This window comes from Festucalex cinctus, chromosome 13 (assembly GCF_051991245.1).
Source record: "Festucalex cinctus isolate MCC-2025b chromosome 13, RoL_Fcin_1.0, whole genome shotgun sequence".
NCBI lineage: Eukaryota > Metazoa > Chordata > Actinopteri > Syngnathiformes > Syngnathidae > Festucalex > Festucalex cinctus.
In genome coordinates, this window is record NC_135423.1 from 2,819,005 (window position 1) to 2,831,401 (window position 12,397).

The 12,397-nt window shown below is 40.8% G+C and overlaps 1 protein-coding gene across 5 annotated transcripts in view; it reads left to right on the forward strand.

Annotated features, from left to right (window-relative positions):
* cntn5 (contactin 5) overlaps positions 1–12,397 on the forward strand; it is a 211,790-nt gene that overhangs the window by 131,762 nt on the left and 67,631 nt on the right. For all 5 annotated transcript variants that reach the window (XM_077494311.1, XM_077494315.1, XM_077494313.1 and 2 more), the window contains 3 exons: positions 982–1,108; positions 1,256–1,431; positions 9,690–9,785. In XM_077494311.1, coding sequence (XP_077350437.1) covers positions 982–1,108; positions 1,256–1,431; positions 9,690–9,785 — 399 coding nt within the window. The remainder of the gene's footprint in view (positions 1–981; positions 1,109–1,255; positions 1,432–9,689; positions 9,786–12,397) is intronic.

Sequence of the window (12,397 nt, forward strand, 5' to 3'; positions counted from 1 at the left end):
GAGGGAAGGATAGATGAAGAGTGAGATCACCAGACACCAGCTTCCTGATAATTTTCAACCGGATATATTACAGATGTTATCTTCTTATATTACTGACATATTGACTTTGGGGTTGGTGACCCTTTTGTGTGGCTACTATGAGTCATAGTCAACGTTTGTTTTTTTTTTTGTTTTGTTTTTTTTTGTTTTTTTACTACATTCAGCATCCACTCGCGCCTTCCCTCAGAAGTTTTCGGCTGCAAACTTTGTAAGCTCTGCCACGTCATGTAATTTCAATTGCTTTGTAAACTCATCCAACGTTTCTATCTACTGACCATAGTTAGTGTTTTCTTTCTTCAGCTCGTTGATGTGGAAAAAAAAAGTTACACTTTTTCTCCGCCTATTGCAAATAAATAAATAAATTAATTAATAAAAAAAAAAAAAAAAACAGTTGACGAGAATTGCCGTTGCTGAGAGAATGCGTCATCATTTTTACATGACGGGAATTCTTGTCAGTGGCAAATAAAGGGTGGGCCCTGACTATCACTACCACGACCGTTACTACTATCATTACAACTACTGCTGCTTCTACAAGTACCACCATTTCCATCATTAGGATTTTAAGCACTGTCACTATGACTTGTCTACAGGTGCGTGTTTACAAAATAAAACCCATTCGGGGGCACCTTTGAGTCCACATGACGCATCAACAATAAAGAAGGATGCAAATTGCTAAGATTTGACTTTGAACATGTATTTATTTTACCCGGGTTTATATTTGTAGCGCACCAAATTGCTCCTCCGGGTTATGAGAATCAGCTTTTCGTTGTGATTCCTTCACAGGTTGCATGTTTGCTTTTATCGAGCCTCGGTTTGGAGACGCGCTCGAGTAAACAAATGCTTGAAGCGAGTGGACCTCCTGTAGTGATAATGGCGGTTATCCTCCCTTTTTTTTTCTCTCTCTCTCTCTCTCTTTCATTTCCTCGCGTCTCTTCTGCGTAGAGAGCGAAGAGTTCGGGCCGATTTTCCTCCAGGAGCCCGACGATGTGATTTTCCCGTTGGACGGCGGCGACGACAACAGAGTGGTGATGCACTGCGAGGCGCGGGGGAACCCGTCGCCCACGTACAGGTCATTGCAACTCTGCTCTGGGATGTGACGTTCGCTGCCTCGTTGATTGTCAACAACGCGTGCTGCTGATTTTTGAAGAAATTCAAAACCAAACGATTCCTGTGTGCTCTCTTTTTTTTTTTTTTTTTTTTTTTCCCCCCCCAACAGCTGGTACATCAACGGGACGCAGGCGGACTTGAGGGCGGACCTCCGCTACAGGCTGTCCGAGGGCAACTTGATCATCGCCAACGCGAGCGAGAGCGCCGACTTGGGGACGTACCAGTGCCGCGCCCGGAACGCGTTTGGCACCGTTCTTAGCCGGGATGCTCATCTACAATTTGCATGTGAGTAAAAAGTTGTACTGTTTGTCTCGTATGCTACGATAAAAGGCGTCTTTGGCACACATGATGAGATATTCCGGCTTGAGCAATATTTGTTTACGACTGTCAAGTCGTGCTTCGAAGGCCGACAGTTGATCTAAAGGAAAAATTCAAATCTCGGAAGCACGAGAGTTGGGTATCATGGGCATAACAATGGAAACTAATGTATTTACTAGGGTGTTATTAAAAATTGATTTGGCGATATATCTCGATATTACAGGGAGCAATTCTCGACTTGATACAACATGCGGCCGAATCGATGTGATTTTTGATAGAAATATTCAACAAAAAAGTCTTACCTAGGGTTATAGTTCACACTTTAACTCATTTGCTCCCAATAACGTGTAAATACGTTTTTTTCAATGTTCTGAGTGTCCCAAAGACGTATTTATACGTTTTTTTTTTTTTTTTAATGCTAGAGCATACAGAAGGCTTTGATGCAGCCTCTCAACTGCAAAGAACGGTTGCAGAAATGGTAGTTATGACACAAACGGCCATCAGGTGGCAGCAGAGCAAATGAGATCAACCAGGGCCATGTAGAAAAAAAGCTAAATTACTTAAAATTTTAAATAGATTTGTGAAAACTGATGAAACTTAGCTCTCTTCTAATGCTAATTGCTGCAAAACGGAAACAGATAGAAACATGTTTTTTTTTTCCTGATGAAAGAAGAGACTTTAATATTTCTTTTGATAGGTTCCATGCTTTTATAGCAATTGAACACAATATTCTGTGGGCCTTGCAAAATCAGTCAGAATCCAGTAAAACAGATTGCTTCTGTGAAAATGGCGGCGAGTGAATGAGTTAAGCATGGAAGCAAGCCTTAACATTTTATTTTAATGCAGTTCGAACATGAAACAAATTGCAACCTGTTTGTTCAATACAGTGTTGAAGTTTCAGTTAAATACATTATCATACAAAATCTTTCAGTGCACATGTACATTCGGGGTGGGACGATACGGGTAAACCACGATTCGATACCGTGACGATATTTGGCTCACGATATCGATAATATCACGATACATGATATCTACGATTTTTGATATATTGTCAAAATGTTTTTAGCAATATATCACGATAATGTGACTGAAAAAGCCAACAAATGGCCATAAAAAGGAAAATGTCTGATTATGCATTTATTCAATGCCAAAACTTTGTACAATGCACAAAGTTCTGCATCGTGTCTCACTGCCTCTGAGAATTTTAACTGTAAACATTGTAAAGTGAGACAAATGAAAGTGCATACACATTTATAACATAACACCGCACAACTGGACAATTTATAACGATATCTACCGTCAGTGTATCGATCATTTATTGCAACAGGGAGCGCAACAATATATTGTGATATTGATTTTTTTCTCCCACCCCTAATGTACATACAAGTTTTCTGATTAGCAGGGATGTAACGAAAACTGCCATATCGTCATATCGCGATATTAAGTGTTATTAGAGATTGTAGGTTGTTTATAAGCATTGCTGTAATGTACAAAAGCACCATATTGCCTTTTGTTTTGGTACGAGTTCATTTTTTTTACAATATTGTATAATAATAATAATATCGCCAACCTCACCACAATATCATGATAATTATCGTATCGTGACCTTCATATTGTGATAATTATCGTATCGTGATGTTTGGATGTCGTTACATCCCGAGCGTGCAAAGTGCAGGTAGACGGCAAGATCATCTCTTGTGGATGATGCAAGTGACGTAGGGCAGTTGAAGACCGCCGTGCAGCCCCGGTCATGCTTAATGTTTCCACTAATTGAGGAATTCATTGAATTAAAATGGTGGAAAGTGTGACACGTGAGAAAGGAGACACAATGGAAGTGAAATATAGTTGTTGGATCATTAGCTATACGACGTATTTGTAGTTTGATGAAAGCGACTCGCACGGCATGAACAGGACGTTCCCTCCACTGGCACATGGTCACCGATTTTTCCCTCCCTCCCCTCCGCCCCCACCCTCAACCCTGCACCGCTAATTTGCGGGCCTCCAGAACAATATCACAGCGAAAAAGAGAAGAAAGTACACTGTTGGTTTTTACGAGCAAAGACCATAATGGCCGCATTGGTGATCCTTTAGGGAGGAAGAAAGTTCACAGTCTGTTGTGTTGTGCTTGCGGGAGGAGCGAGCGAGGAGACAAATGGCTCAATTAGCCTGGAACTATGTGCACAGAGGAGGAAAAAAAAAAAAAAAAACAGGGAAGTGTGGTCTCTTCTTAAAAAGCCATTTCTTCTTCAGGCCAAAAAGAACATTTGGGGTTTGCATTTGCCAACATACTTTTAAGTGCACAGTGCAGAAATGCTGCTTGGTTTGACTGAAAACATCACATTGACTCTTTTTCTTTTTCCCCCCCCCCACTTATGTGGGGATAAAGTATTTGTACAACTAGAAAAAGTGCACTTTCTGCAGAAATTGTGTGGGAATGCTGAATGTTAATAAAAGCTGAATGCATGTGGAATACTTGTAAAGTAAATCTAAAGATAAATGACGTGAAAATGACTTAATTATTCATTGGAGTTGGATGATAAGGAACCATTTTGGATCTTCTTCCGGATCTGACTGAAAAAGGCTCCATGGCTGTGTAGATGTTTTTTTTGGCATCTGTTAAATAATTTTACTGAGAATACGCAGTCTTTTAGTAGTTACTGTCAGCATAATATTGTGACAATAAAGATAAAAGAAACGGTGAAAGTTCGATCAGAACTTTTTAATTGGTGCCGTGACCCGAACTGAAAAGCTCTGACCCAACATTCATGGATTCTATTCTTGTTCATGCTAGCAATTGGGGCTGGGTATCGATTCCAAATTCTTCAATAAATTCGATTTGGATTGACAAGAGTTCAGTTTGATTCGATTTCCATTTTTTCCCGATTTGATTCGATTCGCTTCAATCTGATATTGAGTAATTATGGCACATCAATTCTTCTTAAATGTTAAGGATAAAAATTCTACAAATATTAAATTCCAAAGTGAATTTTGCAGAAGAAGTAACTGGTTGAAAGATTTACTTTATTAATGAAATTAACACTTATCACCACTAAAGTGTTGTTGATGAGATGAAAATATTTTCATAATCTAATTCAATAATTGTAAGTTAAGTAATCCACTATGTAAAGAACTGCCTTCAAATAGCAGATCATTCATGTTTTTTGTTTGTTTTTTAGTAGCCAGAATGTCTACAAGAAAGGAAAAAAAAATCCTAAAAATATTATTTCCAAAGAAGCAACAGCCAACATCGCCGAGTACATTTCCAATTCCTCAGCTTTGGAAGAGAATCTTAGGTCGTGCGTGACCTCCTCACAGAAGGAACACCTCGCCGCCTGGATGTGGGTTACTGCGGGTCGAGTCTAGCTGGCAGAATTTTTTTGCTAGGTCAGGTAAAGGCTGCGTAACGCTTCTCAAGTGACGACTCACCGTCCAAGCGGCGGCGGCGGAGCAGCCCGAGGGGCACTGGGAACGCTTCGGTCACGCCGCCTGCAAAAGATGTTCCTCTCGCAGCCTGTTTTTTTTATTTTTTATTTTTTTGCCAGAGCTCCCACTCAGGTTGTTGCTTTGAAAGTGCTCCTTACCGAACCTCCATATGTGGGGCGTAGGTATCCAGCAACTTGTTTTTTATGGGCCCTTGTACAGAAAGCAAGTCTACATAACTTGGCAGATAGCCAACACATTTTCACAAAAAAAAAAGAAAAAAAAAAGGAGGCTTTAATACCACTCCAAATGTAAGTTTACACTCTAAGTCTAAAACTCTTAAAAAGTATGTAGAATCTTGTGTGTTTGAAACAACCATAAAGTGTTTCCTTAAAGTCGCTAGCTTAATGCTAACATATACTGGGAATAGGAATTGACATAGAGGAGCTAATACGTAGCATTAAATCAATGTGACTATGACGTTTTAGCAACAGATATATGGACACAAAGTAGACAAACAATATAACAGTACTCACAGTCACACGCATATATTCTTTATCGACCAATATTACAGCTGCAGTTACAATAGTCATAATTGTACATAATTGTATTAACTCATTTACTCCCAATAACGTATAAATACGTTTTTTAATGTTCTAAGTGTCCCAAAGACGTATTTATACGTTTTTTTGTTTGTTTTTTATGCTAGAGCATACAGAAGACGTTGATGCAGCCTCTCAGCTGCAAAGAACGGTTGCAGAAATGGTAGTTATTACACAAACGGCCAGCAGGTGGCAGCAGAGCAAAGGAGATCAACCCGGGCCATGTAGAAAAAAAACTCAATTACTTACAATTTTAAATAGATTTGTGAAAACTGATGAAACTTAGTTCTCTTCTAATTCTAATTGCTGCAAAACGGAAACAGATAGAAACATACTTTTTTTTTTCTGATGAAAGAAGATACTTTAATCTTTCTTTTGATAGGGTCCATGTTTTTATAGCAATTGAACACAATATTCTGTGGGCCTTGCAAAATCAGTCAAAATCCTGTCAAACAGCCGGGAGCGAACGGGATTGCCAAATGTGAAAATGGCGGCGAGTGAATGAGTTAATTGTGCATGAAAAATAATGAAGTCATCAAATTCATTTTGGACAAAATATGAACTTTTAACTGTTGAAAATGTCTCAATGAGTCAAGCATCCCTTTCAAGAAGTCAGTTTCGAAGGAAGGTTTCAACTGAGGGTTTGGCGTCCACGCAGGGTCACCATTTTAAACAGTTGTTCGAAAATTGAGTTCAAAACTTCAGGTCTGAGAATTGTCCCTTGCATGAAGTCGGAACTTCGACCCACTGAGCGATGCAGACGCCACCCGATTCTTCACTAAGGCGCGGTTTCAAATGAGCGTTTGGCTTCCGTGCAAGGGTCACAATTTTTGAACAGTTGCTCCAAAAATTTAGTTGAAACATTCGGCCGTCGGAATGTGCTGATTAGGTGGGAGCCGCGGGAGCCGCGAGCCACCCGAGGAACGTCTCCGTCAAGTCAGGAACGACGCTCACGTTAACGTTTCCTGATTGAAGCCCGCCGAAGCTAATTAGCATCAAGCACCTGCTGCCGTTTGCTGCGGGTTGCGTCACGCCGCTTTGAAACATTCACGCAGACATATGTTGACTTGTAATGTCGGACGACTCCTTAATGACCGCGCCATCGTCGCTGCATTATTTAAAAAAAAAAAAAAAAAAGTCATGAATATTGATTGGTTTATAACTAGCTTGCAGATGCCCCCAATCGCCTTCTGCAAACTCGTTCTACGTAAAGTGGAATGAGAGGGATTTTATTTTTTTTATTTTTGCCTGATTCACATACATACGGCATCGTATCACACACATTCATTTAGGGCAGCCACTATTAAAGATTTTCACAATCGAGTATTCCATCACTTGATCGAATCACTCTTTTGTTTTCATTTGTTCCAAAAATATTTCTTTTCCAATGAAATGATTGTTTATCTGCTATTTTAAATGCTTAAAACCAAACAGACTAACCTGGAAAATATCCATCTGGTACCTCTCCACAGTAATTTGGTCAGAAAAAGGCGGGACATTCTGTACAATAATTCGAGCTGATTGGACGATGCAACTTTCTACACATTTGCTTTATCCAATTACGGCCACGGGTGAAAATTTCGCCTTCAGGGGGAAAGCACGAACATCTTAGCAGCTAGAAATTTAAAACTTTCAACAAGGAAACGGTGAATCATTCTGCGAGAACAGAATTAATCACAGCGTCCGTTCGTCCATGTTGGGTTTGTTTGTTAGCTCCGGCGTCAGCGCGAGCTTCCTGGTTTGGTCACAGTTGCATATCCCGCCCCCAAACACAATGTCGCTCTGTGATTGGTCCGAACCACCAGAGGTTCGGGAACTGCGGTTCTCAGTGGGAGCTATACAAGATGTATTCTCCGGAGTTTGTGAGTTCACAAATACCGCCAGAATTCATCTTGTGAGAGCAAGATTAAGCCAAAACATGCCTTGTGAAAATTAAAGACGACAAAAAAAAAAAACGTCACTAGAGGGTGCTAGAACTGCACAAATGGAAATCAACACGACTTTTTAATATTTAATAACTTTTAATATTGTGACATGACGACGACGATATTGTGGCAGTTTTAATATCGCGATAACACAATGTTGCCGGTGTCGTTACATCCCTAATTACTACTACTTTGCAAATTTAAATAACAGCCCAAGTATGTTTCCATTGAGGATATTACATTATGGCATGTTTATGAACGTACCAAGAAAGTCAAATTTGCAAAAAAGTTATTTAATAGGACAAATGATTTATTTACTTGGTATCGATCAACACCAAAATCTCAAGTATCGCACAGCTCTACTCGCCAACGTTTTTGAAACCGAGAGTTACTTGTTGGTGTTTTCTCTCTGCTGGTCGTCTCCTTTCCGATAAACGATTATCGTGTCTTGCTGTTGATGTTGATTTCTCGCTTGCTTGAAACCGACTTCTGGAAATCCGTCTTATACTTTCCTGACGTTATGTTTATTATGTGAAATGTCAACACTGCTCAGTAATGCGTCGTCGTTATGCAAACTAACCGCAAAACCGGCTTTTTTTTGCCGAGACCCGAAAACCGAAACTGCATCACCGGCAGATGTTTTCCCAGCAAATCCCATTGGGCTGATTGGATATTCCGAGCTACAATGGTTGGACTTGTTATCATGCTTCACCAGTGGGAGCTTCTGCTCCATTCAATATTCATTAAATTAGGACCGGACCGTCTCCACAGCATGTGGGCTATTTATAGCCGCGCGCATCCCATCTGGTCTTGCAAGTGCAGCAGTTGTGTTGTAGCCTTGTAATGACTGTGCTTGTACATTATAATATCGCGTTGATCACGCCCGCACGCGGCCTATTTTTATTTACTAGCTGACGCGGGCTAACCTTTATGATTGGAAGACGACCTCATTCCGCTCTCCATCGCCACCTAGTTAGTCCATTAAAGCCGCGATGAGCAATAAAAGTGCCGATTTATGCGAGACGGGCAGAGTTGACAGCCGCTCGTCAATCAGGCGTGACCGCGGCGGCGGCGGCGGCGGCGGGTCGTTAGCGCCTCCGATCGATACTCGTCGCGTGGAGCAAATGAGGCATGATTACGGGGGATCAAGCGTCTCGAGGACGGAGACGAGATGAGCGCCAAGAAGCCAAACATGAAGTTTAAGAAATCAATCAGATTTTTATCAGCGGCGGAGAGAAGGAGAAGATCTTCCGGCAGTTGATTGCAAGACATCTTGAGGTTCTGCGGGACGGCAAGGACGAGCTCACAGAATCGACACTGATGTCGTTATCGTGTTGTTGGCGTTTGTGGCTTCTGCAACATTTTCACATTTTAAGAAATAATCAGGACTGGCAGCTGCATTTTAATATGGAGTCAATATTTTTCAAGGTGTATCCTCCAAAGGATCATTAAACCGTGATGCCATGCGCAGCCGCCTTCCGAGTAGGCAAAAAAAAAAAAAGCGTAACAATTTCATGTCACATATGTCTTCGATGGCGTTTCCCAACATTTTAACCAATATTTTGCATCAAAAAAACTTATAACATGCCAATAAGCAAACATGTCACAAAATTGGATCCCTTAGTGTCCCTCGTGCCAGCTAAATATTATTTACAGCAGGGGTGTCAAACATACGGCCCGCGGGCCGACTCAGGCCTGCAAAGCGGTTTAATCCGGCCCGCGAGATGATTTTGTAAAGTAAAAAAATAAAATAATAAATCAGCCGTCTGTTTTTTTTTAATGCAATTTAATTTTCATAAGGCATGTTTTGGCCCTTTGATGTTTAAAATCCACGTTAATGGTCAGATGAAGGGGATTGTAATATGCTTATGAAGCGAGTCAATATGTGGAGAAACTCGATGTGTGTGTGTGTGATTCAGCAAGTACGTGCCTCAATATTAAGTGTTATTAGAGATTGTAGATTATTTATATGCATTGCTGTAATGTAGAAAAGCACTATTGTTTATTTTTAGTATGAGCTCATTTTTTTTTTTTTTTTTTTTAATATTGTGACTTTTTTTTTGGATTGCCAACCTCTCCACAATATCGTCATCATTATCGTATCGTGGCCTTCATATTGTGATATCGTATCGTGATGTGTGGATATCGTTACATCCCTACTCGTTACCCTAACGAGGATAAGCGCTGCAGAAAACGGCTGGACGGACGGACGGACGGACGGACGTCACATTCGCCAGTGCTGTTGTTAACCGTGTTCTTTTGTGCGTTGTTTTTGCAGACATCGGAGAGTTCAGCGCAAAGACCAGGGGCGGCGTCTCGGTGCGGGAAGGCCAAGGTGTGGTCCTCATGTGCACGCCGCCGCCTCATTCTCCAGGTGAGATCTCATTTTCAGTCCGTCGCTTAACTTTTCGGCCGTTTCATCGGAAAATGCAGACATTTTTGCCCATTCGTTGTTGTGCTCAACTCATTCGCTAGCCGCCATTTTCACATTTCGCAATCCCGTTCGCTCCCGGCTGTTTTACTGGATTTTGACTGATTTTGCAAGGCCCACAGAATATTGTGTTCTATTGCTATAAAAGCATGAAACCTATCAAAAGAAAGATTGAAGTCTCTTATATCATCAGGAAAAAAAGTATGTTTCTATCTGTTTCCGTTTTGCAGCAATTAGCATTAGAAGAGAGCTAAGTTTCATCACTTTTCACAAATCTATTTAAAATTGTAAGTATTTTAGCTTTTTTTTCTAGATGGCCCTGGTTGATCTCCTTTGCTTTGCTGCCACCTGCTGGCCGTTTGTGTAATAACTACCATTTCTGCAACCGTTCTTTGCAGTTGAAAGGCTGCATCAAAGTCTTCTGTATGCTCTAGCATCAAAAAACAAAACAAAAAAAACTTATAAATACGTCTTTGGGACACTTAAAAAAACATATTTATACATTATTGGGAGCAAACGAGTTAATAGGGCTGCACAATATGTCTAAAAAATATCGATATCGTGATATTGGCCTTTGCAATATGCGTATTGCAAAGACGTGCAATAAGTTTGATATGGAATTTGATGCTTTTATCTGAATTTGACCAGCCAGACTGTCAGGTTTAATTGTTTGACATTTATTAAACATGACAAAAAAGGAGAGAAGACACTCAGTTCAAAGGTCGCGAGGAGAGAGGAGAGGAACTGACTGCTACAATTCACTACTGCACTCTCTCAAAAAAAAAGAATCCCCTCCTCACCCTCTCTTTTTATTTGCTTTCTATGCCCCAAGTTCCCTAATAATGCAAATACGAAACATAGTTGGAACACAGTGTACTTCAGTGTACGAAAATGTGTAATTACAATTAATTAAGAATACATTGAGTTTATTTTGCCGCATGAAAAAAAAATTCATTAGATACATTTTTAAAAATGTCATTTCTTTAGGTACATGTTAAATATCGCAATAATATCAGTATTGCTATATTCAGCAACCTTATTTGCATATCGCACGATTTTCCAATATCGTGCAGCCCTCGCGCTTAATACGGATTACGAGCGGGATCGTCGAGCTCCCCGTTTTTGGAGCGGCCGCGTTCCCCTTTTCCCGCGGCTCGCCGCCGCCTATCCGAGCATGCGGCGGAACGCGGCGTCCCGGAGAGGCAATTTGCAGGATCGTTAGCGATGAAAGGCCACGTCGCTCGGCGTATAAAAGCATATCTGGCCCGAGCCGTCCTTTTAATGTACGCGCGCACTCGCGAGCGGGACTCACTCGTCGGATACGTCGGCCGCGATGCGCCGCTGCGCCGCACCTGCGGGAGCGTTTGACGAGTGCTCTTCAGCCTCCGGTCCCACTTGGAGAGGACTTTTTTTTTTTTTTTTCTTTCTTTTTTTCCCCCATCATCCCAGTGGGAGCAGCTAATAATGATGTTCTCTAAAACATTTCATGTAAAGCAATATTTTTGACATAGAAACAAATAGTGGAATCTCAAGTCAAGTCATTTTCATTTATATAGCGCTCTCAGTTTTATCCATTCGAAGAAAAAAAAATCACGTTTTGTCCCTTCATTTCGATTGGATGCACGGTCATCGGAAGCATTTCCTGGTTCATCCGGTCAAAAGCCAAACCTTCAAAATAAAAGCAGTCCATATAATAACAATTACACCACATTTTCTTTTGGCCCTCTTGTGGCTAATTTAATAGTCAAACTTAATAAACAATTGCTAGGTTAAAGAAAAGGGGGTATAACTATTAGAATATTGGTATTCTTTTATTTTGAAAGCCTCTTTTGACCGGATATTATGTCAATATTGCCCATACGTTTTTGGCGAGCAGACTGAGAGACTTGTTTTTGCCTTGAGTTTCTAATCAAATGGCGATATGGGCAAAAAAATAATATCTTGATTTTGTTTTTCCAGGATGATTACAATTTTAATCAATTTTAGGACAAAATCACCCCCCACACGTTAAGAAAAGCCCAAATCTGTAAATTGAGAGGTAGTTTGTTTGTTTAAATCATGTATTTAAAAAGTGCATTTTCCTGAGTGAAAGCGGCACACTGGGCCTTTAAACGAACATATCTTGAGACTGAGCAGAACATTTTTGACATGTGCACAGAAGCACAGTGGGACGCACCTGATTCTCCAAAGTAAAACAGACGTTGACGATCGATAAAATATTTTTTTGTTGAGCGTGTCCGTCGGGCCTGCAACCAAACGGCCTCGCCGAGCGGTACCGGCCTATTTCGCTCGGTGAGGTCAACGCGCCATGAGAGCCTTTTTTTTTCTATTTTTTTTTTTTTTTTTTTACGTGTACAGTGCAGTTTCTTTTTGAGCGCAGTCGGAACGTAACAACGGGAGATGATGCGGCGGCAGGACCCCCTCACTGATTTTCTGTCTAACCGGGTCGGTTGCAGTCACGCTTGATGGAACACGCGAGACGCGTGGCTCATATCAGATTAGATGGATCAATACGGATTTCATTTTGCATTCTCAATTTTTTTTTTTTTACTTAC